The following is a 27,890-nucleotide window of genomic DNA, read 5'->3' as shown; positions in this document are numbered from 1 at the left end:
TCATCTAAACTCACATAATCCTAAGTAAAACAGTAAGTCTAATATTGAGGCTCAACATTTCCTTTATTCTGGTCTCACAGTCATCATATTTTCCTGAATACAGGTTTCTGACTGTAACAACGACACAATGCCCAAAAAAACAATGTGATTATGTCATTCATTGATTGGAAAAAAGTTTGTGCCTATTGTTAGTGCGCCTACACGTCCAGATGGAAATGAAGAAATCGGAATCTGACGTCAGAGGTGGGGTTGCCTCGACTTGACTCGGCTCGGCTCTCGGCACTCGTGTGTTTCCGGACTGAGGGTTAAATCTCCGCCCCGCTTCATTCCTGCGTTGTTTGGGGACAGTAGGAAGATGGCGGCGGCCCCGCTGTACTGTGTCTGCCGGCAGCCCTACGATGTGAGCCGGTTTATGATCGAGTGCGACATCTGTAAAGACTGGTTCCACGGCAGGTATGTTGGTTACGGTGTCCTTTAGAGGTGAAGCCTGTTTTGAGCAACAAACACTGGATTTGTTAAAGAAGAGGCGACGTTTCTGTTAACGGTGGAGTGGTAGCTTAGCATGCTAACGAGCTAGCGGTGGGCGACGGGGGTTTTAAATCCTCTATTGACGCCGACTTTACGAAAAGAAAGTGGGGGTTTAGTCCTCTGAAACAGCCCTTAAATTTACCCCACGGTTTGGGCAATAGCAATAAAACATACAACACGGATCTGCTCTGTGTGTCTGCGCTCATAAACGACATTATTGACTCAAATCAAATAGTTTTTATCTACTAATATGCGGCACTATATATAGAGGATTGTCGAGCTCTTATTCCTTTTTAATTTAAGACACTTTAAAGATAAGTTTAATATATTTCTTTACAGTGATTTAATGGATTATGAGCCGGTTAAAGCAGTCGCGTGTGTATCCTGTGTTTGTTTGAGTCGCAAATCTAGCTCATCAAAGTCAGGTTATTTAAGGTAATGGCAAGCACAGCCCACCATTTAGTTGTACTGTAAACTTATTTAAGTAGGCTACACTTCATATCCAACTTCCACATGTTTGGACGTAATCTGCAGTTTATTTTTAAACATGGGTTATTAATATTATATTATAATATGTATACATTTCCAGATGTGTGTGTGTTATTTGTATTATTATTGTGTGTGTTTTACTTGAGTGGAAAGCAAATGAGAGAGAACAAGGAGCTTGTTATGGTCGGGCTTTTTGATTGACAGCTTGAGAAATTTAAATCCCCCTTTCAAGCAGAAGAGGCACATGGCAGGAGACCCCTAGTGGTAAAAAAGAGGGATTATTTAAAGGCTACCAAGCAGCAATAAGGCATAATATTATCCATGGAGTGGCTATGACTATGGTTGATTGTTGACCCTATTTTCTAATATTGTAACATCATTACTGACTACAAGGGGGGTGTGGGGGTGTTTTTGGATGCTTTTTTAATGATTCATGAGCTTGTGTGTGCGTGTGTGTGGGTGGCTGACATAAATCATAATAGGAATTATTATTTTGCAATACAAGTCCTTTTGTGTGTCTGTGCATGCTAAGCCTAAATGTCAGATTTCAGTCATACATTCTTGAGTTCACACCCAATATCTGCAGTGAGCATGCTGCGATTTGGGGTCACAGTCGCTCTGTATTGATTTGGGGTGATACGGTGACCTTGTTCATAGTTGAAACTGTACCCATAGTTGGGTGATTTTGGTTTACCCCCTTTTATATTCTGATGTTTTGTGAGAAAAAGTGGAAAAAAGCCGATTTTCCCCATATGGCCGTGCTGTTAAATTGACGTCTGGCAGAAACAGGCAACCAGTAAGATCTGACTTCATGTAGCTGTCAATTACTTTCTTCTTTCTTTATTTTTTTATTATCAATGTAGACCCAAACTTACACACGCTCTGTTCTTCAGTCCGTCTTGAATCAGTCTGTGTGGGCGCGTCTCCACGGCAACTGTTTATGAATACAATAATCTGTTTTTTGCTCGTGTTGAAATGACGGAAGCCATTGCGTAACCACAGTAGGCGTGCTTGCCAAAAAACTTGGCCGCCAGAATTTGTGGCATATTGAAGCCAAAAAAAAAGAGAGAGAGAGAAAAGAAAAAAAAAGACTGGCTATGTGTGTCATGTGCCAGCAAGAAAAAGAACAAATGCTGGAGCTTCCCCCATTGATGACTAATAAGCAGATACACACACATACACGCAGCGCAGCTCCAAAAACAGCCACATTTTCAGCCTCTTTCCCACGAGGCTGGCCAGAAGGGAAAGGGATATTCTCTGGCTGTGGATGACGGCTCGCTGATGGAATAAAAAAAGAGAGGAGCTCAACGTCCCGTGCCCGTTTTGTCAGCGTGCTAGCCGAGATACTGTTTGTATTTTTGTGTGTGGGGGGGGCGACTTTGTCTGGCCGCCTCAGTTTTTGGAGAGTGTCCTGTTCTCCATCACCTGTATCTCTCAGCATCTCGCTACACAATACAGCCTTTAGAGAGACTTGGGATGGGGATTTGGGCGCAGTAAACAGAGCACTGTGTGGTTTATCTTTGTCGGACTACTGATCTTTAGAGAGATAAAGAAAGGGCATATTTGTCTAGATGAGTATTTTAACACACAATGCTCCACCAGTATAGTGTTAATATCACAATACTGACATTATATTTACATAATAAAGTGACAATACATAAACCAGTAAAATGATTATAACTTGCACTTTTTAGGTCATGTGTTCGGGCTGTTGGAAACCTGAATTCCCAATGGGCACCAATAAAGTATCCATCTATCTATCTATCTATCTATCTATCTGAAATTGGAAACTATTATTAGATTAGCCTTTACTACTCATCTCAAACCATGTCACTTTCTAATTAATGAAGTTGCAGTGAAAATATAGTGTTGCTGTGAGCTATACGTGGCCTCTTAAAGCAAAGCAAGGAGTATGTGTGACCCATTTACTATTTCCTTTAAGGAATTATGTAATTCTCCTTCTTCTTCTTCTTCTTTCACTTCTCATATTCAAAAAGATTTGTAGAAGCCTGAAAAGTTGATATTACTCAATATTTCACAAGAAAAAGTGAATGATTTTGAAAAGCCTGTAAACTTTTTACGTAATTTTTTTTAAATGACCCCTCAAATTTATCTTGCAACTGAACATTAGATTTGGCACCACTACCCTTTGATTTAATTACAAATCCTAAACTTCAGACTCTCTTCTAAATGTGAAAGGCTGTGTTGATGAGGGGCGTTTTTAGTTTCAGGTTTCAGGTACTGGTCTGACGATTATAAACGGTCCAGGAAATCTAGTTTGAGTAACAGATCCGAGAGTTTGAAGGCTTTAATCCACACCGAAACATCACCAACTGGTTTATAATACTTACAAGGAAGGATTTTAACCGCTCTAGAAAGTTATCACGACAGCAGTAATATTTAGCAAGAGCTGAGAGTAAGTTCGACTTTTTTGCCGGATGATGCAACTTTTTTTTTTCTTCTCCGGAGCCGTCTGCATTGGCTTTAAATGGTGCCGCCATTCATATCAACGAGGCAGCCTAATTAAGACTCACACATAATGTAATGGGATCGCTTCCAATGTCTACATGACGCCGACCGATGTTAACACAGTGGATGTTAGTGTGTTGGAAACCCTCAGCGGGTCACGTCAGATCACAGAGGTTACCCTGCTGGTGTAGGTGTCAGGGCACTCCGTCTGATTTTATGGGGGGTTTTGACGGTGGTGGGGGTGATGATAGAACAGAGGGCTTGATGGGGACCATGGGAATGATTGATGGGGCGCTCCGGCGAGCCAAGTTCAATGCACGATCCATCAATGTCGCACCGAGTGTGAGCGCACTAAAGAGAGATGGATGGCCTCCACCGAGTGCCTTTTGTTTGTTTTTTTTGTTAGTGTTTACACTAAGTGGATGGATGAATGAGTAGAAGGATCCTTTTTTTTAAAACCAGTGTCGTCCATAAAGAAGACGTTTCAGGTCTGGTCTAATAAGTTAATTCACCAAAATAAAGAGCAACCACATCGCTCCTGTTAAAAGCGATGTTCACATTCATTAGCAAGTCTCTTGGCAGGGGGAACAGCATTACTTACTTCTACAGCACAACTACTACAACATTATTACTTCAGCATCGTAGTCATTCAAGTCGGTTTTATTTATGTGGCACCAAATTAAAACAAATGTATTTTTAGTCGCAGGACTCAGTACACCTTCAGGTACAATTACCTTGATGTGTATGTATGTACCAGGAAAAATAGAAAATAAAACTATATATATCTACAATCTTTGTTTACATGTGACATATATATATATATATTAGTCCGTAACAGAAAAGAAAAATGAAGGCCAAAGAGTATCTTGTACCCAATATGTAGTTGCTCATCCTTATCTTGTTTGAGTGTCAGGGCACTTTTCATATAGAGCAGGTATAGACTCTACTCTTTAATTTACAGTGAGTACTTGGTGACAGTAGCAAGGAAAAACTTGCTCTTTAACAGGAAGAAACGTCAAGCAGAACCGGACTCTGGATGGGAGAGAAAGAGCATAGCAACAACAACAACATTAATAATAGTAATAATAAAGAAAATTAGCAGTCAGTTTGAATTATGATATTAAAGATAGGGGCCCGACCGATACTGGATTTTAGGGAGCAAAAAAATTCCGATATCGATAGATTGGCCGATAATGTTATATGTACAGAATATATAGATTAACACACATTTTATCCATCCAACAGTTGTGATAAGGATATGTTATCAAGGAATTATATTTTACAGAAAAAATAAACTTTATTGTATAAAATGACAACAGTGCTCTGAAAAAGTAAGAACACCACTGGGAATTGAATAGGAATTCAAAATAAACACATAGAACAAAAGAAACATGCATATATTAAACTTGAATTAAGAGAAAAGATCAAATATACATAAAATGCTGCCTATATAACTTTTAAAAACATATCAGACAACACATTCACTGATACTGAAATATCTGTGATAGGCCAATATTAGCTAACCCTTTTTAATGTCCAGTACTGTGTAATATTAGTATTTCATGTATACTACTAATATCAATTCAACCATGCAGCGTTTCCCATTAATTATATAGACTGTGGCAGCCCACCATAGCCTAATTTGTACCACCACAGTTTCATAGTGAGCCAAACATGTCTGTACACTCTCCAAAACATTCAGCAAAGCATCAGAGCTGCTCTGCCCATAGTGGACTAGTTCAACTTGGATCATCACTTCTGCTTTCTTAGTTTCAGAGCTGAAATATGGACATTAGTCTTTCTTTTTTTTGATGGTTTATTTGGAACATTTATGAACTGGTAAAAATATCTTTCCCCATGCTTTGTGGGTGTGTCATCACCATTCATACCCATACAACCAGTAGTTACATTACTACAGCGCAACTTTGTTTTTTATAGATATAACCTCTGATACATATATGTATATTTTCTTTCACTTTCACATATCATTGTTGCTGCCATAAGAAGCTTAAGAAAACATTTACTTTTATTCAGAATAAACTCTTTGTGGTCTTAAATATATAATCAAATGTTTATTTGAGAAGTGTAGCGACGAGGTAGCATCCGCAAGCCAGTCATCAGTCTTTTTTTAGGTGAATTCAGGCCTGTGTTTGTCGGCTGATGTATTTCATCAAGCAGACGGGTCAAAAGACTGATGACTTTGTAGGTTTTTACAGGGGTGCCGGGGGCCTTTAAGATGACCATGTTGAAGACATGTGTGAAAGCAGAGCCCCGGTGTTAGAAGCCTTGGAGGCAACTCAACCTGCACCAAAAACAATTAAGTTGTTAAAACTCCCCGGGGCTCCCCCGACGCCCCATAAACAACAAAGTGATCCTCTTTTGTTGTTTACCAGCTGACTACAGAGAAGGGGGGGGGGCAGTGATCTCTTTTTAAAAGCTGCAACCACTGCGGGGATGTTATGTTGCTTTTCTTTTTTTTTTTGAGATGATTTAAGCAGTATGGCCAAAATGACAGATCCTTATTCATCTGTCAGGGCTCAGTGGTTCTAACTGCTGTCCAAGTCCGTCACTGTTTATGTAAGCATTGGCTGAGTGCATTAGAGAAAAAAAAAAGGGGGCCGGATGAATCAGGTGCTCCTCAGGGATAGATAAAGATAGCCAGGTGTGTTTAACTGCCCTCATCTCCTCTCCTATATCTCCTATCTCCACCACCCATTCATTAGGGATCTGCCAGTTCTCCCTTAATGTAGGCGTGTCACCTCCCCGTTGCAGAGAGGGTTATTTAGAGCTTAAAAATAATGGCAAAGCCCGCCTCCAGCTTTTGTGTTTTCTGCGCTGATCATCGAGGACAATGAACCCCTCATAGAGCGCCGACTAATGAATAAGCCCTCTCAGTCACACAGGAAGGAGGCCCTTGATGAGAGGAAGTGGAGGGAGAGAGGGGTTGTTGATGGCAGGAGGGGGGTGGCGGGTGGGGAGGGGGTTTAGGCAAGTACACACACACACACACACATACATCTCCTCTGGTTCAGGAAGGGATGTTTTGCTTGGTAATCTGCTGCAGTGCCGTCACAGTCTCTAGGAATAACACTCCAGTATGAAAACTGTATCTTTATGGGACATATTGACTTTGTTCTGTCTCTCTCTCTCTTTTTTTTTTCAATTCAAAGCTCATAAGCTTGACTGTTGCCAAAGCTATAGGAAGAATAATAGAAACAGCCAATCAAAACAGTAATGTGAATACAATTGAGTGGATGGTAGGTGAGTGAGTGTGTCTCTCTCTCTGTCTCTCTCTCCACCAACACACGCACACGATGATAACGTTATCATATTTCATTGCAAGGTTACATCATCAGTGCACTGATTACTTTCCCAGAAAAAAAGACTTGCTCACGTTTGGTTGTTAAAAAAAACAAACGTATTTACATTATTCACCATCAACAGCAAGCCTGGCGATGATGCAATCTCAAGCATGGCAGGAAATACTTGGCTCTCTTTCCCTTTCAGCTGAGTTTACCACCACCCCTCCCTCCTCCTCCTCCTCCTCCTCCTCCTCCTTTACCACCACCACCACCTCCTCCTCCTCTTTCTTCCTTCATCTCAAGTTTCACAAGCTCAAGTGTCTTTTTTTCCCTTCTTTTTTTAACTAGTAATCATTGCAGGTGACACATACGCTGAGTCAGGCCAACATATGTGGCACAGTGCCCCGCTTTCAACTCTGTGTGTGTGTGTGTTAAAGGAAAGTACAGAGTGAGATGAGGACAACAAGGTCACCTCACCTCGGCGCCCCCGAGCGTGCACACGGGTGCTCTCCACTCTCTCATACACGTCTCTACGAACCCAAGGCACAAAAAAACGTGACTCATGCTTTCCCCCAGCGAACGAACAGCCACATGTTTGGACCAAGATTCCTGACGCATGAGCTAGACCCGATACTACCGCCAAGCACTGTACACTGTTATTGTTAGTCATCCGCTCGCTCACGTGCAGGGGCATGAAGTACAACTCGAAGCTTTCCTTTTTCATATTTTTATATCTTTTATGGATGTTGTAGGCAGAAAATAACTACTCAATCAGCTACTTAAGTTAATATATTTATTTAGTAAGTCTCTCAGGGTAATTTTAAAGGCCCTTTTTTAAGCCAACTTAGCAGATAACTGCAAAGATCTGCAATGCAAATGCTCTTTTCAACCATGTAAAATGTTTGTAAACTGTGAAGAAGAAGCTACTGGTTTGATATCCTGTCAGTGCAGCGGGGTTATTCACACAAGCTCACCACTTCCTGATGAGTTAATGGCCCTCGGCTTTTATTTCCTTTACAGTTTCCTGCAATTCCTTGTAGATCAAAGCTGATAGCAGGGGCTGTGGTCAGCTCCTGCGCCTGCATTTCTCCTCCAGGCTCCCCCCCCCCACACACACTCCCACCCCAACCCTCTCCCACCCCCACCCTCTCCTGTAAAAAATGAGTTTATGTCAGCAACAAGCACATCTCTTTCTTGTTTTTTGTTTTTTTACCACATCACTCTGCTGTGTTGCTAGTTTCGTTATTCAATTGAATCGATTGAGCTTGGGGGAAGAGGTTAGAAAAATGGTTTAAAGTGTGTAAAGTGAACTAATTGATTTATTTCTGAACGTATTATACATGTTAGACAATTGTTATTGAAAACATAAGAAAAGACTGATAACTAGATAGGGCGTTAAACAGCTTTTCACCATTTCTGTGTTCCTGATTCGCTGAGCTTGCATAAACCATTTTGAAGCCTAATTTTATATAACTATATATTTATACATTTTTAATCATTAAAATTTAGCAGGATGGTTAACGACACAGTTTCCTATGGTATGTCAAACTCAGAGGACACATTTATTGTTGTTTTACAAAGACTTTGGGTTGTATTATTACGAAGTAGACCAGTGCACCACATTGAACTGGATCGAACTTTCTAAAAACGCAGTATTAAATATTTAAATAAATGGGTCAATGTTGTGACGTAACCCAGTGTCAATTGGTCTAACCAGTATTTTTTCGTAAAAATTTCGGAAAATAAATGTGAACTAAAATATGGAATGAATATATAATGCACTTTTGCAATTTTTTAAACAAATTTTACATTGTCAAAACTTATTTGTTTTTAGGACATTTCCTGCTCATTATTGATAAAATCCCATAAAATGTAAACAAGTAATTATTTGTATAAGTACACTTAAATACACTTTAGGTGGATAAAATATTTAATTATCATTCTTTTGTGGTTACACCATTTGACATTTTCAGGAGCATTCAGTCTTACTTTTGGTTAAAAAATGGTGCAAATGTCATTTCAAATGACATAAATCCAACAAAAATACCTGAGGCTGTTTTTAAAACTATTTTTTAAAAGATATATTTGAATTGCTAAGTTTGCAAGCCCTTATTTGTCACTGACCCAAATACAGCCGGAAGATGCTTTCAGGTCAAATGGGGACATGCAGTTATTTCTCTTTTTTAGGGATACCAATTCTAAAATCCCTAAATATAACAATTGTGTCCAGGCCTCAAAAATCACTTTAACATGACGTGGTTAATGGTGGCCTGTAAAGCACAGAGGGCTCTTTGTGTGTGATCTCTCTGCTCTATTTAGTCCCGATTATTAAACCTTAAAAATGACCTGCGTACATGCTTGAGTCACTCAAACACACAGACCGCAGTTTGCTGACTCCTAAAGAGTCATTGATGTCCATCCGGGCAGAATGGCAACTGGGTCGCTGTTCATCCATGCTGCTCTGGTATGCAACAGAGGAATGCATGTGTGTCGGTGCCTGTGGTTTGGCTGCTGCTGCAGGATGGTCGGGGGGTGGTAGTATAAGTGACGCTGACAGTGCAGTGAGATCCATGGGAGAAAAATACAAGAATGCAACAAATGCTATTTAAAAAAAAAAAAACAACTGGTTTTAATCCTTATATTATTATTGTGTAAAGGCCTTAAAGTGAGGCTCAGATCTGCAGCTGTAGATCATTTGTTAAAAAGAGAAAAAAATGGATCAGAGCAAAGGTCATTTTCCAGATTTACACTGTACTCTGCTGTTTGTCTATATCAAACTTTTAACCCCAGACATCTCCTGGTGTAACACACGCAGTTTTTGACATGAGTTAATCTTTTTACGTGACCTTACATCATTAGAAATTACTATATCCAGCTTGTTTGAATGGAATTTCAATGAAAATCTAGTTTTACGAAGGGAAATATCTTAGCAGATGTCTCAGATGTAGTTTGCATAGATTAGATAGATTATAAATTGCCCTCGGACATATTTAGATGATATATGTGTGTGATGCTGCTCTAACTCTGTGTTTCCTTTCCGTCTCCAGCTGTGTGCAGGTAGAAGAGCATCATGCTGTGGATATCGATGTTTACCACTGTCCCAACTGTGATCCTAAACATGGACCCTCCCTGAGTGAGTAATGGTCTCTGTCATTAGTGGCGCGCGTGCGTCCGTCCAACCTTCAGTCCTAACATGCGTCTCATTCATCAAACACTGTCCTCCACTTCTCTGTGTTACATTTACATATCTAACCCTCTTTGCCATTCAGTATTTTCCACCATCCCACCCCTGTCTCTGGTCCCGGGGGGGAAACGGCCACTCTGCAGTGTTACTCAAGTCTGATTTTTTTTTTTTTGGTAGGGGGGAGGGTAAAGGGTTAACCTCCGAGAGCCCAGAGGGCAGACATTAACAGGCTAATTGAATGGTGTTGTAAGCCCTCCACTTTGATTGGACAGGAGCCCCCTCCCATCTCCATCTCTTAGCACGAGAAGGGTTAAGTAGTGAATTATTGCCCTTGTGAAAAGTGGTGCTGATGTGCATAATTTAGCATTTTGTTAGGAGAACAAGCTTCAAGAGGGCAGTGACATGATAAAATTGGAGAGCTGGGGGAAAAAAACAACAACCCTGTACAACTCGAATGTCTTTCTTTTTTTTTTTTCAGTGAAAAAGCGCAACAACTGGCACAGGCATGACTACACAGAGCCAGATGATGGATCAAAACCAGTGCAAGCTGGCACCCCATTGTTTGTCAAGGAGCTGCAGAGCAGGACTTTCGCCAGGTAGATAACATGTACCCATTAAATACCTCATGTGTCAACTCTTTGCAGTGAAAACCATGCATCTTCAAATTTATCAATTAAACAAAGGAAGTAATAGTTCCTCTATGTGGTCAGAAAAATTCTTCTCTTTCCTAATCTAAATAATCTGTTACAAAACTCATTACATTCAGTGTGTTTACGCACTTTAATTAATGAATTACAACCAATTTTCTCCAGAAAGCTGATTTATTTAACTTCTTGGTACCAGTTTCCGTAATCGGTGTTGGTGATTGAAGAAATTTCCCCAGGTAGATTTATTCTAGAGCTTTTTACAAGTACGCATGTGCAACACAATAGACTGCAGACGGAGAACACACAGCGTGGAACAGCTGGATGAAAAGCAGAGGTCATTACACGGAGCGAAGTGTCCTGGAATTTAAAATAATTGCATCAAAAGTGTGGCTAATGTCGGGTTCGCATTGTGCGTTTTTGGGCTGTCCATCGTGAAGGAAACATGGCGATATCGTTGGTTGGGGTTCCAAACCGGTGGTCCTACGTCGTGCAGATTCAAAGTTGGCCGATGTCACAGCTTTGCAACCAAAGATAGCCTGTCAGAAATTTGGGATCTCACAATGTGACTGCTGCTACAATTTACGTCTACTAGCCAACCAATAGGAATGCAGCATGAAATGACGCACTCAATCAATGCGACACTGGTGCTAAACCCAATGATGGAGTTAAAACGAAGCATAACTTTATTTATATAGCACTTTTTAAAACAATGCTACAAAGTGCTTTCCATTAAATTAAACTTAGAAAGAGCAGAATCTATAGTTTTGACATGGAAAACAAGAAGCAATGATAAAAAGTACAGGCAGTCAAGATTACACAGTAAGATTGTAAAACATTAAAACGAACAATAGACAAAATCATGAAATAGAGAAATGTTTGAGACTCCAGTAAAGAAGACAATCGTGTTTGTATGACCTGTCCTCCAGCTGTTATCATGACCCAACATGGAGCTTTGATTCTTGCTCAGATTCACGGTTTTAGCACTACAGCTGCACAGATGGAGGACGTAGCGTTGTAGCGTACGATTCATCCTTTAATCTACATACATCAAACTTGATGTTGTGCCCAAGTTTATAAGAGCCATGTCACACCGTGTGGCATGCAACAAAATTTTAAAATTGTTGAAACCTGTCTGTAGGCGCCATAAAACTAAAAGGAAGAGTCTAAATTAGTCTGTTTCTACCTCTGAACATGTAACTGTTAGTTGAATTCAGACACGTTGGTGCTGTGAGGAAGAGCTCTACTCTGTCCAGCTGCTCTGACACACAGCCTACAAAAAAAAGTCAGGAAGCAGCGTCTTCTGCCACTAATACTTAAAATCATTAAGCCATGCTTCTAAAACAAGGCTGGCAGCAGGAGAGAAACCTGGTTATTGATCTGCTTCATGTATACACAGATTTACAGTATCCAGTATCCACTACAGTGCATGTAAACATGCTGATTAAGTGAAAAAACTGCTGTCATAAAGCTGAAAACTAAGCTGTTTTTCTTACTTAATGAATAGTTGATGTTTTCACAGGGCATTAAAGCTGCCTCTGTACCAAACAAGTTTATTCATAGCTTAGTATTCTTAAGCTGGCATGCTAGAAGCTACTATTACTTTCCACACTTAGTGAAATCATCTTGGTAACACTCATAAAGGCTTCTGAAAGGTTTAATTAATATAAATTACAAAAAAACCCCACATTTTCTCACTTGCTGATGGTTTTAGTGTTAGTTTTGAGATCTGGCTCTACAATGTCTACCTCTACCTTGATTTAACTTTTACTATTAATAGATCTACTATATTTAATAATAGGTAAAGATAGTTTAAAAAAATAAAAAATAAAGTGGAAATAGTTCACTGAGGTCTGTGGATTATCGAGAGTCAGTGACCAGGTGACAGGTAATTAGAGAACGTGTTCACAGGCTCTGACCTGATTACTGTAAATCCGTGTATACATGCAGCAGGTCACTAATTAGATTTATCACACACCACCAACTGTATACTGGAAGCATTAAGAGGACAGAATTTTAATCGGCGACCGAAAACTTACCTACGTAGACTTGTACAGGATACTGTGTGAAGGTTTCAGTTTTACCCGGACTTTGGATATTATTTTAAATCACTTCATTCGTCAAGCAGCTCTGATACTTTACTTCTGTATTCAAAGTCGTGTCATGCACATACATGTATGTAAAAAGCAGCTTACAAATCTGCATACGTCTCTACATAGCCTAAGAAATCTGCTTTCTCCACAAGGCATCTAGCTGGAGAAAGCAGCCCCTACCTTTCTCTCTTTTATAAGAAGTTCAAGAAATCAGCTTACTAGGAAGTAAATGACCTTTTTAAAATTCAAATTTCTCGCTAAAAAGAATTGGGGTGGCAGCAGAAATGTCAATGTGACCCAGGCAAATAAATCTATAACTATCTGCATGGCTGGACACCATTAGCACTGTCACTCACTGCTATGATTGGGGTGTTTTGACCCTTTAAAAAGCTTTTTGTGTAAAGGGTATTAAGTTTGAGGATGCATATCATATCATAAACTGGCAACATGATAAATGAACCGAACCTGCTTTCCCCCCCCCCCAGTGGCGATGAGATCTTGATGCGGATGAAGGGTGAGCAGGTGTCACCCAGGTATCTGGAGAGGCACGGCTTCAACTACCCCATAGCCATCACTGAGATGGAGGGCCTGGGACTCAAACTACCCGACCCTACTTTCTGTGTCAAAGATGTGGAGCAGTATGTGGGTAAGGACGCTGCTTCGTAATAAACTTTTTTTTTTTTTAAAGAAAAAAGAAAAGTTGAAATAAGCTGTATCAGTTTCACAGTAGACGCATTAGGGTTTATCCTCTGGGAAGGATGTGGCCTCTGTTATTGGAACGCATCAGTCTGCTTAAAAGCTAATGAAACCACCCAACACCAGCCAGCTAAGTGGCCGTCGCTGAGCAGGCGCCATCTGTGTGCCAATTTGAACAGGTTTCCAGGTTCATGGGGTTTTAACCCACTTATCAGGCATCAGGCGACGGCTCAATGAGTCCTAAATGAGCGACGGCTAAGCTTTCACTGCCCTTTCCGTGACCACTGTGCTTCCTTATTGAAGCGGCCTGCCACTTCCCAGCTCCTATTACAAGCCCATTACCAAGCTCACTGGTGTTTTTTATCATTAAGTTCAGATTACAAGAGTAGGCTCTCTCATTTTCTTTACCTCCCATGCCCTATTGAGCATTAAGCCAAGGCACAGGTGTCGTGAGCAGGGACTCGGCGTCAGGTTACGTTTCTTACAGTTGGGAGACAATGAGGATAATGCCGATGTCCTCTGTGTTTTACTAACATCTAAGCAGCTGTGCAGCAAACATGGCATGTGGTGAGTTATCAGACCCGGTGGTATCAATGAAGTATCGACGAACAGGCAGCGGAGAAAGTTTCATGAATATAGCTCATACTGAGGAGTTCATATGATGTAGAAACACTAATAAGTACCTCGCTTTAGTGTAATGTGAGAAAGGCTGTCTCATGCTGGCGTCGTACATACAGATACATACATAAAGGGATTAAAAGATTGATCCCAAAGGAGGGAAATCCAAGTCTTTACTGCTTGAAAAAAGATAAAAAGCTTGACATAGTGTCATTATACTCTTTACCTTTTCATAAGATCTCTGTGTACAATAAATTGAGCTCCGAAGCAGCGACGTCTGAAGAATTTATCATCCAATGAGCATGTTTATGTAAAAGTATTGTAATATCATGGAGAGCTGATAATGTGATAATACACTGAAGGATTTTAAAGATGATGTAATTTGCTGCATCCGTGACTTTGTATGTTACTGTGATATTGTGTCACATATGCCAACGTTATGGGGAAAAAGTCAAAATGTTATTATCATATTGCTGGCTTTACAGTGGAGCTGCAATGATTGGTCAATAAATTAATTTATAATCACTTATAATCACAATCATTTCAGTCATTTTTCCAGCAAAATGACTGAAATGATGTTTCCAGCTTCTCAAGTGTCACGATCTGCTGCTTTCCTGCGTCATATATGACCCTAAGTTGACATTATCGTGGCCTCTGGAAATCAAATAATTTTTTCAGTATTTTTCATCTTCCATCTATTTCACAGTCTGAATGATTAATTGAGGAAATAATTGCAGCAGCAGGTCATATCTTAAAAGGTTTTTCACAATAGCACAGCTGTCTTATGTTAGGAGAGTCTGTGATGTAGGCCCCAAAAAACCTTTAGAGCTTCAAAAAACAAGTAAAAGAAGCTTAAAATCTATTCCAAAAGATGTTGATTAGGCAGATTACTGTAGAAGCACACAGGATTTTATAGTTATTTGATGTTATGTAGGTGAATTCAGATGAGCATGAGTTCACCAAAGTGATAAACATTATTGGGGTCATGAGATACTATTGAATACACATCTCTGGAAGAGGAGGAGGAGGACTGTAAGGTCTCTAAGGACTGAGCTTCGGCTCATGAGAACTGCGGCTTCCAGATTATTTTCCTGTGTTTATGCAGATAAATGTAAAAAGGAAAAACTGGAAAAGATGTTGGTTAAAAGTCTAGCTGCACAATTTTGAGTCAGTTGTGATTTTTTAATAGACATACTGATATAACTTAATATTATACATTGTAATAAAGGTCATTCCTACTATCTTAATATCAGAATAGCAAGCATAATAAGTGCTGCAGTGACATGAATGTGCAATGAATAGTCATTGTTAGGTTTGATGTTTAATGAGGGAAACATTCACTTTAACTGATTTATATTAATGCAGCGAGAGCGCACATGTTGACAAAGATATATCTGCTACAATTAGCTTAATTAACTCTTTACCCTCTTTAACAAAGCTCGTTGTCGCAATACATCACAGAGATTGTGTTGCGGGATTTCAGGTAGCACGAGAGCCTCTTGAGCTGGTTCGGTGGAGTCGTGGATTTTTGATTTTTGCGTCGATTCGTGAAGCCACAGTTAGAGCTTGGATGTTTGGTGGTTTCCAGGCGGCTTCGTCTTTCACTTGTGTGACTGACTGCTTTTTACTCCAGCTGTTCTCTGTCATCAGACGCTGGCCAGCTGGGCCTTCAGAGGTGTCTGTGAGTGCAAGTGCATGTTTTTGTGTGTGTGTGTGGGATTGAGACTGAGAACATGCAAACGGGTAATAAAAAAAGGTGTGTGGGAGGGGTGTGTGGGGGAAATACAACAACCAGCTGTCTGGCTACACACACACACACTGCACCCCGGTCCTGCTTCCGGACCCACGTGTCACCCGAGTGTGATTTGTAGCGTCCCAACTGTTAGCTGTGCTCTACGGTCTCCTTCTTTCAACTTCTTCTTTCTTCTCCTATTTTTTTTTTTTTAGCATCAGCTTTCTGTCTCATAGGTGTAAGGGCACCACACGCATCCTTACGCACTCGCCCTTTCTCACATCTATACGTGTATTTCGCTCTATGCTCTACATCACCCACGCACACACACACACACGAGTAGGCATAAAACGAAGCAGTACTCTCACCTCCACCCACTCCTCCTCCTCCTGTGGGACCGGTAGTCTGGACAGATTGACAGATTGTCTTGCTCGCCCCTCCCCACGCTGCCATATTGGTGCCAGTTTCCCTTCAGGGGCTTGATCTCTAAAAGCACACGGAGATGCCAGCAGGCTGCTGACCCCGGCAACCAACCCCCCCCCCCAACAACCCACGCAGCAGCCAATTAAAAAAGAGTTGTTAACATTTCTCATTGAGTGTCTGCAGAACTTCTCTGTATGATTTTTACATAGACTAAACAACGTGATGTTTCTCTAATCTCTCACCGCTTATCTGCAATGTAGGTGGCGATAAAGTCATCGACGTGATAGATGTGGCACGTCAGGCGGACAGCAAGATGAAGCTCAGTGAGTTTATCAAATATTTCACCAAGCCCCATCGACCCAAAGTCCTCAACCTCATCAGCCTGGAGTTCTCTGATACCAAGTAAGCTACTCTGCAAGTCTGATGGACACAAGAAAACATTCAGTTAATCCTTAAAAACACACACACACACACATCACAGTACTGAAAATACTCATATAAATCAATATTTGTCTGTTTGGAAAAATGCAGCAAAGTGAGTATGTTTAGTTTAGTTTAGTTGGCCATTTTTATAGCGTCTAATTTTGTTTGTATTAGTTTCCCCTGTAAATCTTCGGGAGCAGGAATGATTGTGGTCAATGAAATATTTAGAAATGAAGACAAGTCACCATATTTTAAGTCCAACTTTAGTTGTATTTTGAGCCACTTCAAGTCAGTAGAGCATAGTAATTTTTCCTCATTTGAGATACAACTAAAGAGCAAAATACAAGATCATTTTGAAAAGTGAAAATCAAACCATTCCTGCAGCTTCTTCAGAATCACGCAGCTAAAAAAAGAACATTTTGCTGAGTGAAACTTAAGAAGCTCCAGGCGAAACACGTTCAGTACACAGTAAAGTCAGTTCAATGTGGTTTGGTTAATTTTCACTTTTCTCTTAAGATGTTCCTGTGAGAAACCAGCACTTAAGTACGGGGAGTACTCTGTACGAGATAAGGATAGATAAAGATAAATGTATTGATTTATTTTTACTAGCTGAGATGTATCTTGAGTTCAGTTTGGGGTTAGTTTTTAGTTTCTTGCTCAAACATGCTGACTGGATTTATATCTGAGAGCTCCTAGCTTTAAAAATAACAATAATAATAACAAAACTTATTTATATAGCACTGTTCACAGACAAATGCCACAAAGTGCTTTACAAGAGAGAATATAAAAAGAAAATATATACAGAAACAAAAAATAATTCAAATAAAGATGAAATGCTAAGAGCCTGATGTAAAAGGTTAAAACATAAGACAGCTCTGGTATCAGTATTAATAACTGTATTAAACTCTAAACCACCCAAAGGATGGCTGAGCTGGTGCAGGTCCCTGACGTGGCTCAGAAGATGTCCTGGGTAGAGAACTACTGGCCGGACGACTCCTTCTTCCCCAAACCCTTTGTCCAGAAGTACTGCCTTATGGGGGTCAAGGACAGCTACACAGATTTCCACATAGACTTCGGAGGCACCTCCGTCTGGTACCATGTTCTCTGGGTAAGTGTGTGTGTGAAGAGCGATGTCTCACTAAAAAGACGCATTCCAGGCCAGATTAACTGTTTATTTGGCGTTTAATCCAAGAGCAGGCTGCCCTCACGTCCGTCAGGCTCAGTGATTTTTAGTGTGTTTGTTTACACTGAAGTATTTAAGGCAGGCAGTCACGGCTGATCGCCTAGCACTCGCTGAAAGGTCACCCCGCTGCTTCTCACTTCACATTTATTCATCGAGCAGCTCCAAGGGTAGCACTGCTGTGTAGCCTACGGTGATGATCTCACCTCCCACTTGTATAAACTGTAGTTGACACTAATTTGAAGCTGGAGGTAAGATAGGGTAGAGGAGGGTGGGGATGTTTGTGGGTGTTTACAAAAGCGGCATCACCACAGCTGCTGCGCTCAAACATCAAAGCCTCGCACGTCCGTTTATTTCAACCCATCTTCATCCGCTTTTTTTCTTTTTTTTCCTTGCAGGGTGAGAAGATCTTTTACTTGATCAAGCCCACCCCCGCCAACCTTGCACTATACGAGGCATGGAGCTCCTCGCCCAATCAGAGTGAAGCGTTCTTTGGGGACAAAGTGGACAAGTGTTACAAGTGTATTGTGCCCCAAGGAACCACCCTGCTCATCCCTACAGGTTTGTGCTTATCTTTATGATTGTGATTGTGTGTTTTTAATGTGATTCTGTTCATTAGGGCTGCACTTAACCATTATTTTATTATCAATTAATTATATTCTCGATTAACCGACCACTCATTTTTCACAAATCGGGAAATGGTGAAAAATGCCCGTCACACCATGCTACAGCACAAGTTGCCTTCAATAAATGTCTTTTTAACGTCACAAACCCCAAAATCCTCACATCTGAGAACCCAAAAGCATCATATCTTTTGACATTTTTGCCTTAAATATTATTTAAATGCTTCATGAATTATCAAAATAGTTGACAAATACAGTTCTGTCAATGCCAAATAACTATTCATACTCTAGGATGTTCATTTACACTGAATTTTACAGCTGTTTATAATAGAAATAGTCAGTGCTCGGTCGACTGTATTGCAGCAACTCTGCTGACTTGTCGTCTGGAAGCCTGAAATCCTGAAACAACGCCATCTGTACGCAGCGTATGCACACACACACACACACACACTCACATGCATACAAAGTTGAAATAAAATATCGAGCTTCCCATGACTTCTGCCAGGAAAATACAGTCTTCTTTTTGAAAGTCCTCTATCATTGCCAGGGGGAAATAACAGAGAGGGAATTTCCTCCTGAGCAACAACCCAAACAGTTCTTAGTGATCATAATTATAATGGAAAAATGAAAAGAAACAGAGGTCTTATGTAATATTATGAAAAGATCACAGCTCCCCTGCATGTGATTTTACCCTTTAACTAGCAGTGCCATTGTTGTTAATTAGAAGTTAAGTTAAAAAAGGGTAAAAAGATGTTTGTCTTTCATCTCACTAACACAATATGACATGCTTTCATTCACTGCATTGACGCTGATGTTTCTTGTCACACGGTGATCCATCCATTTGTTTTGTTTTTTTTAAGCTGATAGAGTCCCCCTTTTTTCTCCGTCCCGCTACACTCGCACAGACCAGACAAAGCTCAATTCGGCCCGTCAACTTCTGGATGTCTTCAATCAGTCTTCCAGCCGCGCTTTCTCAGCAGAGATGTTGAAAAGAGACAGAGAGAGGGGTGTGTGTGTGTGTGGAGAGAGGTGGGAATTAAGTGGGGGTCAGAGAGCACAGTGGGTCAGTCAAGCAGTGTATTATCAGGCCTGTCTATCAGTCTTACACCAACATCCCCCTCCCTTTCCCTTACCCCTCCAGACTCTGCTTTCTCTCACTTTGTGTTGTATAAAGAAGTCTGTTTATCTGAGAGGGGGACACTACATTGTAGACGGCGTTATCTCTTACAAAATCCGACTTGGGGAGGATTTTGTTTGTGTTTGTGCGCTCACGTGGGTCTGAGATATTTCTCTACATGTTCATGCAGACGACTCTAACCTGCAGCATATTTCATGAGTGTGACTTGTGGCTGTCTTACTCCCCAAGTATTTTATTAGTACTACAAGTTAGTCAGTTGATCAGTTGTGTTAAATGTTTGTGTTCTGGTGCCCCCTGCAGGCTGGATCCATGCTGTTCTCACCTCTCAGGATTGCATGGCGTTTGGAGGGAACTTCCTTCACAACCTCAATATTGGCATGCAGCTCAGGTAAACAGCTCACATGATAGTAAGAATGTGTGATTGTTTTATTTTATTTTATTATTTATTTAACTGTACACTGTTTTGTTGTCGCTAATCCAGGTGTTATGAAATGGAGCGTCGTCTGAAAACCCCAGACCTCTTTAAGTTTCCGTACTTTGAGGCCATCTGTTGGTACGTGGCCAAGAACCTCCTGGAAACCTTAAAAGGTGGGTCTAGTTTTAAGGTGAGAAATTACAGGGGATGACAGCGGTTAGACATGAGATAAATATTGAAGTTTATTATCAATAGCAGAGCTGTTGGGGGGGGGGGGGGGGGGGGGGGTAAAAATAGAGGAGCTGTGTGTGTGTTTGCTAAAGAGAATAAACATTGTAAAAATTAGTAGCTTTTGATAGAAAGGCCGACTGTTAAGTTGCAGGTTTATCACTATAATAGCATAATTGCTTTTCCACTGTGTAAGTGATGTTAGCAGCAGCATGTAAATTGTAAATGCAAAAAATTTTGAAAACAATATATTGAGGTAATAGCTGTGTTCAGACTATTTGTCATTTAAAAAAATTACAGTGAAAAATTATCTTTCTCCCATTCGGGTTATTTATGATATTTAATTGGTTTAAGTTTTTTCATGCCTTCTTTAATTTTATTTAATTGTTTTTTTCTCCTTTTATCCAATCAGAGCTACGAGAAGACAACTGTCCACCACCAACCTACCTGGTGGAGGGAGTGAAGGCTTTAATCAGTGCACTGAGGACCTGGTTGAAGAGAGAGGTGAGAGTCGGTCACAGCATTCTCACGGTCATCTCTGTCTACCTGCACCTGCCTCTGCTCCCAGTATCTACAGTCCTGATGGTTATTGTTACACAGCAGCGGAGCTCTAGCATGAGACGTCACTGCTAGTTTAACCTTGTCTTGTGGATTTGTGTCAGTGGCAAACAACAGACTTCTTTCTGTCCACTTCTCCTGTCTGAATGTGGTCTGTTGTGGCTTTTTGCAGGTGAATGAGCCCACCAGTGAGGTACCAGACCATATCAGGCCTAACCATCTCATTAAAGAGCTGACGAAGGAAATCCGCTACCTGGAGGTAAGGAAGGACGAGGAGGACAGGATATATGAGACAGACCTTTGAACTTCCTACAGGTGTCAATGTTAGATCTGCTCAGTGATCCTGAACTGCATCAGTGCTGCTTTTAAAGCTAATAAATTAATAATAATTACAGCTGTTTCTGTGCTGCTCCATGACAGTTTTTTTTATATTAAATCCTCAGATTCCCCAATATGACTTGCAGCATTTTGTAAAGTCAAATGTAAAAAAAAAAGTGCCATATTCAAGAAAAAATATTCATTATTTCTACAAATGAACAGGTGCAGTACATTATCTCCACTTTGTGGAGAAGAAGAAGAATAATTTATTGTCATTGTACATGTACAACGAAATTGAAAGCAGAAGAAGAATGTGCTTATAAAAAAATACAATAAATAAGTAATTCATACTAAAACTAAAGGGAAGGTGAAAACACATGCTCAGTTTATACTACTAAGGGTTGTTTTGTTTGTACTGGGCAAACCGGTCGCTCTAAACTTGTGGGGCAGTTTATGAACTTGCAAACCCTGTTTAGTCCTGAGCTTGACTCCATGTTTTGACTTTTTTGACTCTACAGGAGGAACCAGGAAGTGGTAACAAGCCAGTGAAATCTCAGGGAAGTGGATGTGGACTGCCTTCTGGATCCAATGCGTGCCCGGCTACTCGCTCCACGCTGGAGAGGATGGGCCAGGCCCGGCGGGCTAGAAGGGCTGCCAGGCGGTTGAGGGAGCAGCAACGGCACGCTCCAAAGGTGCCCTCCAACCTGGACATCTTAGAGCGGCACACCAGGGAGGTGCTGAGGAGGCTGGAGGTGGGACCGCTGGAGGAGGTGAGCACCAAGAAGCAAACGAGTAGTACACGCTGTTTGATTGTGAGTTTATTTGATTGTGAGGGGTGTTGTTTTTCTTTGTGAGCACAAAATGCAATGTGGGAATAAAAGTAGCATCATGCATATGCTCTGGAGTTTTTGCAAAGTATTGTATGGGTGATGTGATGATACTGACTGACTGACTGTGGTCTGCACCATCCAGGACCCAGTGTTCTGTGCCAAGGTTCATGCGAAGTTCAACAAAGTGTCAACTGCATCTGCATCTGCGGCTGCTGCTGAGTCTTTAGAGGACAACCACCTACGACTCATGCTGGTGAACGGCAGGATCATCAGGTCAGAACTCACACTCACATGCACATTCACACTGCATGTAATGATTCAAAGCTCAGTAGTTATTCACAGCGATGCACTGCTGCACAACTCAATCATTTCTTTTTTTGGTAAGTTTAATAATTCATGAAGTGAGGTAGTTCATTGTTTCACAGTGATACAAATATCCTTGTTAATATACTGCAGGAATAATTCCCAAACCACATTGAAGAACATCAGTAACAAGCCAAGATGACAGAATAGGAAAATAATTGAAATCACAATAGAAACGTTAAATTTTAAAATCATATATAGGTATAGTAAAAAGTAAGTACTAGTATTAAATTAGTAATCATGCAAAAAAACCAGGACTCAAGTCAGAGAAAACAGTAGAGAAATAGAAATAAAGTTGCCAAAATAGCATCTTTTAAAATCTTCTGTTTTGGAGAAATGACAGAATTCATTTTAATTTATATTTATTTGTGCAGAGATTTGAGGCGGCCGGCTGCGAGTCCGATAAAGACGGAGGATGAGAGGATACCCGTCGGTCAACCTCCACCGAGGAGTTGCGTGGACGTCAAGTCGCAGAGGATGCAGGACAGTCGAGAGCAGCACAGCATGGTCGAGAAACCTGCACTCCTCAGTAAGTCATCCCTAAACTGGCAGAGAAACTGTCGCCAAACGTGTTCACCGTCAACATTTGAAGCTGATGGTGTGTTCCTGTGTTTTTATTTAATAGTGGGTTTCGAGAGGGTGAAGACTGAACTCAGGGAAGAAGTCTCAGGACACTCCAGTGTGTCGGGCGTGGAGTCAGACAGTGACTCTCCCACAGAGGTAAATGATGAGCAGGACTTTATATTGTATCTGTTATATGAAGGAAAACCACATGTATCACCAATATTTATGAAATATCCTCAAACATTGTCATTGATTATAAAGTTTTGTAGTTTGAGTATGATTGTTTTAACTATAGTTATGTTATGTATTGATTCCAGCATAAATTATAAGACTGGTGATACCACACTGTGCTGTATTCTTCATTTATTGAACTTCATGTGAACTGTTCATGCTTGTGTTTACTGTATCATCCTAATTCAGATTTTAATAATGTTTGTTTGTCATTGCAGCGTAAAGCATCATCGTCATCATCGTTGTCCTCCTCCTCCTCCTCCTCGTCCTCCTCGTCCTCTTCCGACGAGGATTCAGAAAGCTCCCAGGGGGAGGAAGAGGAGGAGGAGGAAGATCAAGAGAGGGGCTCATCTCAGCAGAAAGGCTCAGGGCACACCATAGAGCTGGACCAGTCTGGCCAGACACTCAGGCACAAACACAAACCACTCAAACGGTGAGAAACACTTGCAACAAAAGATTATTTTCATTATCAAGTAATCTGTTGTTTGGTCCATAAAATGTTTATCACGATTTCCTAAACCCCAAAATGAAACCTCAAATGTCTTGATCTAAATCATTCACATTTAAGAAGGTGGAACCAGAAAAGTTAATTTCCTGTTCATTCACTCATTGAATAATTGACTGAATGTTGACTAAATGTTAAAATCGGTCCCTTCCTTCCTGCAGAGAACGTCCTACCTCACCCAGCACAGAAGAGGCCATTCAGGGGATGTTGTCTATGGCTGGTCTGCTGTGCTCCTCCGAGCCGGAGAAGGTAGCCTCATCCCAGGAGCCCTGGTGGTCCAGCCCCAGCCAGTGCTTACCGCTGGAGCAGAGGGAGCAGGTGCAGCACCAGCACCAGCGCCGCCTGCAGGGGGAGAAGAGCCCAATGGACAGCCAGGGCAACAGCAGCGAGGCCTGGGACAATCAAGGGCTCCCGAGCCCTCTCAGTCGAAGCCACAACGCCAGTCCAGAGACAGACTACCAGTACTGTGACCCCTCAATGTCTCCGCCGCTGCACCCCTCCAAGAGACACGCCCCCAACCCTCCACCCATTAGCAATCAGGCTACAAAAGGTTTGTTTTTAGTTATTGTAACGTCACTTTAATGTTTGATCTTCACTGTGCAGAATTATGCAAGTCAGAGTTTGACGAGAATAGGCAGTTTTCATATTTATCAGCTGCTTAAGTTTGAGTGTAAGATGTCACATGATGAATTTGGAACGAATCATATTACAGTATGAAACTTGGAGAGCAAAAACACACAGAGTGGACTTTTAAGTGAAGTAGGAGATGATATGTTTCCATCAGATTATACATGCTGAATTTTTATGAGAGCAGGAGTAAATTTAATTTTTTTAACATTTTTTACAAGTTAATTGGACTTTTTTTGTATTAAAACCAAATCGGAGACAAATTATTATTCAAAATGGACTATTTTTATATACCTTAAAGCATATCTGGAGGGTATATTTAATACAATAATAGATTAGGCAAAGAAAAACAACAACCAGTAATCATTTGGGCAAAAGTAGGCTGACTGAAGTGATATAAGATATTTCTCTATTAGTGCCACGATAGGGACATTTACATTTTTGCAGCAGCAAAGTGGACAATAAAAGTAGAAGAGCGTCAATAAAAAAGAATAAAGAACAATAAATAATAAGTACAAAAGCAATAAAAACAATAGCAGTAAAACATATAATAAAATTAATGTAAATATGCAGGAAAGATGGAGGGAATCATTAATGCAAAATGTACTTTATTTTTAATTTATAAGATGAGAAAATGTGTCAAACAGGAAGTTCAAGCAGTATTAATTGCAGTAAATAGATCAAATTAACGTGCATTTTGTATTAAATAAGGAAACATAAAAAATCATTCAAATAGATATTCGGGGGAACAAATATACAGTCTGCAGACGCCCTTGTATGCACAGATATACAAAGAAGTAGACCCTTTTTTTATGCTTAATTCTAACATGTGGTCTCCATATTTTTTTGTCTTTTTCAGGCAAGCGCCCCAAAAAAGGGATGGCCACAGCCAAGCAGAGACTGAGCAAGATCCTGAAGCTTAACAGACACAGTCGCGTCTTTGTGTAACACTCCAAAAACCCCAGAGGAAGATCAACAAGTCGAGGTGTATTCTTGAAAAAGAAGAAGAAGAAAAAAAAAAACGTGTATTTGTTACCAGACACTTAAGTGCTGTAAAAATTGAGAAATTAAGACAAAAAAAAATAAAAGGAGAGAACACACTGCCTGGAGACGACCATAAACGAAAAAAAAACAAAACACGCTCACTGTGCATGCTTAGGAGACAGGGTATCGGATTCGAGGACAAATTTTATAAAAAAAATTAAAATAAAGAGAGAGAGAGACCGCAAGTTCACGATTTCACTACAAGCACACTAAGAACAAAAAAACAAAACAGAAGGGAGCTACGGGACGCGGAGAGAAAAGAGCGAGCATGTTGTGAAGTGTTTCTGCTGCAGGGAAAAAGGTGGACTGACTCCTTCAGGCATTTTGAACGGACAAAGGAGATGCTGGAGGTCTACCAAACACAAAAAAAAACAGCTTGCTTTCCCCAAGGAGATGGGCAAGATATTCCTACCGCTTCTGATGCCAAGACATCTGCATCATATTTACGAATATTTCCTCTCTTTGCTGAAACGCACCCCTCCCCAACCCCTTCACATCCCTCTTTACTTGCTTCACGGGCTATCTGCGACAAACTGAACGAGGATGTGAAGGAGGAGGAGAAGGCTCTCTGGATCTTGTTTTCGAGCCATGAGTGAGAGGGGGAGAGAGAGAGAGAGAGAGAGAGAGAGAGAAATGAGGTGCTAAAGAGGAGGAGGAGGAGACGGCGATTGAACTGAAATTTTCAAAATGGTGCTTATTTGTTTGTACTTTTTTCTCCACTCATGCTTGTCCCCCTTCCAGCCCCCCTTTCCCGACTCTCCCTTTATCTCAATCACACCAGCAATAATGACTTTGAGGAGAAAGAGAGAGAGGAAAAAAGAGCGAGAGGCAGCACATTGGTGCTTTCTTCCCTTTAACTTAGAAAGGTCCGACAGATGCATTACAGACTTTTGCGCAATTCAGTGCAAAAAAAACAAACACACTCTCAAATCTGCACTATGTTGTTTGATAATTAGAGAGGGATTTTGTCTTTCTGAGAGCTTTTTTTCTAATCTCCAAAGGGAAGTCCCTCAAAGTGCTGCCTCTTTATTTTTTTTTGTTTGAAATAGGAATTACGAGTCGCTCACAAAAAAAACACACATAAAAACAACAAAAAAAAGTTGAGAAATGACTCGCATGATATCCTGCTTAATTTATTTCTTGTTTTATCTGTGATGTTGATTTTTTTTTTAATGTTATTTTTATGAATTCTGAATGATGTATTTATTAATTGAAAGAGATAATGATTTTATTATATTTTGACCCTTTCAGCTATTTGAGGGTTTTCCTCTTTTATTTTTTATCTTTAACACATACTTCTTTTTTCTTTTTGTTGTAAAAATGTGGATGTTTTTAGAGTTCATGTGATCATCATCTGTTGAGTAGCAATTTACCTACAAATGTTTTTATTACCTTCTATCCATTCTATCACGACTCTTTTCTTTTTTTAATTTTATATTTCTTTCCCCTCCACCTTTCACCACCTACAATCCCAAGTTAAGTAGATCCTGTTGTTTCTCGTTTCCTCTTCTCTCTGTAGCTAGAGGTGTTGGGCTATGTGCGAATAGAGAATATAGGTTTGTTTTAGGTTTGGTTTCTTTTTTTTGAACTGAGAAATGACAACTTCCATATCTACACCTGAGCAATTGGAACTACTAGTGCCACTTTTATCATCATTTAGCAAAAAAAAAAAAAAAAAAAACCCTGAAGTATACTGAGCCACTGTGGTCGATCCAAAGTAGTCGATGTATTCAAGAAGTGAACGTGAGTTTTTTTTTTTTTTATTTACTTTTTTTTTTTTTTTTTTTAATACCAGTGATGATGTGAGATGCGCGTCTTTGCTCGGTGTTGCGCGGTTCTTCACTCTCAGGGAACGATGCCATGGACATAAACCTTCAGATTAACCACCAGCCACGTCATGGATGCAGACAGGATGTTCTCAGCTCTTTAAAAAAAACTCAAGACTTTTTGACAAAAAAAAAAAAAGACAAAAAAAGATTATTTTGGAGTTGCAAAAACAAAAGATTAATCATGGTTGTGGTCTTCAAGTTGTGCTTTTACCCGTCAGTCATTGTATTTTTTAGGCTACTTTTTACAACTTATGTTAACATGAATATGGTATTGCCCCCCCCCCCACCCCACCTTTCCCTTCCTACTCCCTCACTGCTTCTCAACACCCAAAATAAAACGACAACCCAGGCTTATTTTTATGCCAAGTAGCTTTAAGACCACTCTCTGAACCGTGTGGGACTTTGGAAAGCTTTGCTCAGGTTGACTTGAAGTGCACACATGACCTGTGAGTGACTGTGATCAATTACTCAGCCCTGATGAGGTGTTTCACATAATCCTAAAACACAAAGAACCAACTTTAAAGAAGAAAAAAAGAAAGAAATGTGTTAATCACATTGCCAGGCTGATTACCCCCGCCTCCCTTTTTTCTTACACTACACTTTAACCTTTTGATCTCTTTGCATGTCAAGTCATTAAAAAAAAATACACACAAGCTGGCCCGCAGGCAGGGTTTGTTATAAGCTGTAGTATTCATCCTTCAGGATCTGTCCCTTTCTTTTTTTTTTTTAAATGTTGCTTTTTATATGCAGCTCTCTTGGCATCTGTGTTTATGTGCATTGGTTCTTCTTGCTATGGTTTTTTCCAGATTTAAATGGCTTATGATTTAAAAAGATAC

At 40.4% G+C, this 27,890-nt stretch overlaps 1 protein-coding gene across 1 annotated transcript; it reads left to right on the top strand.

Moving 5' to 3' along the window:
* The first annotated feature begins 355 nt into the window (after positions 1-355).
* kdm7aa (lysine (K)-specific demethylase 7Aa) lies at positions 356-26,465 on the top strand. The gene is made up of 18 exons (XM_062444096.1): positions 356-453; positions 9,836-9,921; positions 10,451-10,568; positions 13,195-13,355; positions 16,439-16,580; positions 17,523-17,709; positions 18,180-18,342; positions 19,843-19,930; positions 20,024-20,130; positions 20,598-20,689; positions 20,916-21,002; positions 21,580-21,831; positions 22,034-22,164; positions 22,629-22,783; positions 22,880-22,974; positions 23,268-23,482; positions 23,716-24,104; positions 25,041-26,465. The coding sequence occupies exons 1-18, from the start codon at positions 356-358 to the stop codon at positions 25,127-25,129; spliced, it is 2,655 nt and encodes an 884-aa protein (XP_062300080.1). The 3' UTR covers positions 25,130-26,465.
* Positions 26,466-27,890: the final 1,425 nt, after the last annotated feature.

Source organism: Scomber scombrus, chromosome 22 (genome assembly GCF_963691925.1).
Source record: "Scomber scombrus chromosome 22, fScoSco1.1, whole genome shotgun sequence".
Taxonomy (NCBI): domain Eukaryota; kingdom Metazoa; phylum Chordata; class Actinopteri; order Scombriformes; family Scombridae; genus Scomber; species Scomber scombrus.
Note: the sequence above shows the minus strand (reverse complement) of the source record. Positions and strands in the feature narration are given on the sequence as shown.

Bases quoted from the DNA above. Each gene is read 5' to 3' on its own strand.
- kdm7aa (XM_062444096.1), top strand. From the start codon at position 356: ATGGCGGCGGCCCCGCTGTACTGTGTCTGCCGGCAGCCCTACGATGTG. The intron at 13,356-16,438 runs GTAAGGACGCTG...TCTGCAATGTAG, and splicing joins AGATGTGGAGCAGTATGTGG to GTGGCGATAAAGTCATCGAC. The intron at 21,832-22,033 runs GTGAGCACCAAG...TGCACCATCCAG, and splicing joins AGGTGGGACCGCTGGAGGAG to GACCCAGTGTTCTGTGCCAA.